The 3,334-nt window shown below is 36.9% G+C and overlaps 1 protein-coding gene across 1 annotated transcript; it reads right to left on the reverse strand.

The window, feature by feature from the left end:
- Window positions 1–259: 259 nt before the first annotated feature.
- ankrd49 (ankyrin repeat domain 49) lies at window positions 260–1,021 on the reverse strand (the record flags this gene model as incomplete). Its single annotated transcript, XM_016531183.1, has 1 exon — window positions 260–1,021. A coding segment is annotated over one exon (462 nt), but the record flags the coding sequence as incomplete, so codon positions are not given.
- Between the last annotated feature and the right edge of the window lie 2,313 nt (window positions 1,022–3,334).

Here is a 3,334-nt window from a genome sequence, read left to right on the forward strand (position 1 = left end):
TTAATGATTATAATTACACATTGTTGTCAACATCTGCTTATTTCCTGCATGCTGATGACCAGTTCTTGTTTTTTTTTTTTTAAATGACAATGTCCTCTACTCTTCATAGAAAAACAGAGTATGGACTATTTGTACTTTAAAAATTAATTTGTCACAGTGCAGAAGAAATAAAATGAACCACAAAAGTAATTAAAATTAGTTAAAGTTTAAAAAGAGAAGCTATTTAATAATAATCAATAATAGCATCAGGAACATTTTCTTATCTTCAGAATGCTGTGAACGAAGCTGTGATTTTAAGCACATCATGCACAGAAAATGCACCCTCACATGCACACACGCATGCAAAGACATGCTCATAATTTTTAATGATTATAATTACACATTGTTGTGAACATCTGCTTATTTCCTGCATGCTGATGACCAGTTCTTGTTTTTTTTTTTTAAATGACAATGTCCTCTACTCTTCATAGAAAAACAGAGTAGTTTCTCATCTACATTTATTAATAATAAGACACAGTTCTAAGCTTGATGTCAGAATTTCACCCTGTGCACACGCATGTCAGTATATTTTATTACAAGGCTCTACCATCTCAAACAGCCTGTGATGTTCACTTGTGCGATGTGCAATGTCATAAGCAGTCTCTCCTGCACTGTTTTTCAGTCCTGCCTGTAGGGTGCGCTGTGACAGCAATAACTCAATCGTCTGCCCAGCTGCAGTATTTCCAGCAGCCAGTTGTAGGGGTGTGAGTCGCCCCGCTGTCAAGGCATTGACCTCTGCCCCCCAATTCAAAAGACACGAAGCTACAGTGGCATGACCCCAGCGACAAGCACTATGTAGCGGCATCCAACCATCAGTAGTTCTTGCATGAAGATTCGCTCCAGCATTCAAAAGAGCAGAAACCACAACATAATGGCCACTGTAAGCAGCACGGTGTAGAGGGGTGTAACCATCACTATCATGACAATTAGCAAGTGTTCGGTCCAATGCGAGGAGATGTTCTACTGTGGCTAACTGAAAGAGAGAGAGAGAGAAACAAAAAAGGTTAGAAAAACAAAGCAAGAAAAATAAATAAATGGAAATACATTAATACATAATTTCTTCTGTGCCAAAAAGCAACTGATATTATAGACCAATTTCCATATTTAAGGCATACTGAACATCACTGGTCTACACATAAAACCTTCAATCATCAAACTGTAACCATTAACTCTATTTGTAAACTTCAAATTAGAATGAGCTTGGCAACCCCTTGTAAATATTTAGCAACCCCAAGTAGGGGTTTGCGTATCTTCGTTAGCATTTGTGAGGCTGTCATTATTGGAGGTAATAGGTCCCTGATAGCAAGCAACCATTGAATCAATGTAAAAAATTTTTTTGATTTTTCATTGTTAATTGCATTGAATCAAAATCACTTTTGCACCCGCAATTAATGTTGAAAAATGTTGACATTTCAACAAACCACCATTATTGTGATCAGTGTTCACTTTAGTTAGGCTCTTGACTCTGTACTTTAACATTAGGTTAGGTTTTCATTGTCACTTGTAACAATGTGCTAAAATGCATTTGTTGAGGCAATAAAAAATAAGATCCATTGGAATCAAGTGATGTTAATCATTGTGAGATTATTTAAATAATTGCTCACAAGTGTGTTGTTTTTTTTAATCTGTCAATTAGACATCAAGAATCAGCATATGAAACTCAACAATGGTGACAATCAACAAAATAAAATTTTATGCTGAAATGCATGCTGAGTATCAACAGTACAAAACTCATTCATGACTCCCAGCATGCATTGCAGTTGATCTGAATTAGTTTGATGATTGTCACCATTGTTGAGGTTTGTATGACGAGTGTTGTTTTGTTACCATTTAATATGTTTCAAGTCTTGTTTTAGTTTTTGAAGCTAATCTCTATGATTTTTTTTTTTGGTTGTGGTCCCTTTAAGAATCTTAAGTTTCAATAAAGAGTCATGCCATGTTACCATTAATGAGGAAGTGAGCAAGCATGACACAGAGAGTAGCATGTTTAGTGTATTTGAAGCTATACTGTGATATTTGCATACATTTTGCGTCTGTTGTAGCATCGTGGGTATGTATTGACTGTTTTTAACAATATCTACGATTGCAGATCATTATTTGGGGACAGTGTTACATTTTATTGAGCTGATTGTTAGAAGCCTATTTTTCTCTATCTACCTCACTATATGATGGAGTTTTGGTTCCTTGCCGCTGTCGCCTCTGGCTCAGTTCAGTTTAAATAGTATCTGTGCAATCAAGTCGACGATATCGCTGGAAATTAAGTGTCCCCAACTAAGCAAGCCAGAGGCGACAGCGGCAAGGAACCAAAACTCCATCGGTGACAGAATGGAGAAAAAACCTTTGGAGAAACCAGGCTCAGTAGGGGGGCCAGTTCTCCTCTGGCCAGACGAAACCAGCAGTTCAATTCCAGGCTGCAGCAATGTCACATTGTGCAGAGGACTCAATGTTCTCAATGTTCAGGACTCAAAAAGAATCATGTTGACAAATGAGGTTGTTGCAGTGTTTTTAAAAGTAGGGAATGCCAACTCCAAACAGATCCTTTTTTTAAATACAACTAAACCAGATAACAGATTATTCTTTCTTTTTGACAAACCTACATTTAAAATGATTTTCCCCGAGGTGTTCATCATCCGAGTGGAACTGGTCTTATTTTCTAAGTTCCAATAGATGAAGCTTCTTAACCGAACAAAGAAAACATTTTACATTCATTCAACATTTTTTTTTTGCACGAGTACCATGGTTTCATGCTTTTTTTAAAGGCTTGTCTAATGTGGATTTTTCACCATCCAACACATATTTAAAGAGTTGTATCAGCTGAGCTTGTTTCACCTGTTTATTACTATTTTCTTAGGTTATTATTATTTTTGACTCACATATAGAATAAACATTATCGTCCATGCTTTCCTCCTATAGAGACCACAAAGATAATATCCGAACAAGATCTATGGGGCCACAGTTGTAAATTCAGGCGACCTATAGTTACCCAGACAACGGTTACACATCATTTAAGAAAAGTGCCATAATGCATACAGAATACAGAAAAACCTCCTCTTGATCTATTGTGACTGACATTTTACTAAGTCAGATGATCAGGATTACGTATGACGCTGTACACATTTTGTTTGTTGGATTGTAAATGTCATTACTATGACTGTAGGCGAGGCCTTCTCTCTAAGAGCCGTCAGCATTCAGTGTTTATAGAAATAAATGAAAATTCAGAAAATCCGTCACGGTACGGACATCTCGGTTCGGTGCATGAGGCCTTACAGCGAATACAGGCAATTCACCCTCAATC

The sequence above is a fragment of the Sinocyclocheilus rhinocerous genome, unplaced genomic scaffold (genome assembly GCF_001515625.1).
Source record: "Sinocyclocheilus rhinocerous isolate Xijiao unplaced genomic scaffold, SAMN03320098_v1.1 scaffold3561, whole genome shotgun sequence".
NCBI lineage: Eukaryota > Metazoa > Chordata > Actinopteri > Cypriniformes > Cyprinidae > Sinocyclocheilus > Sinocyclocheilus rhinocerous.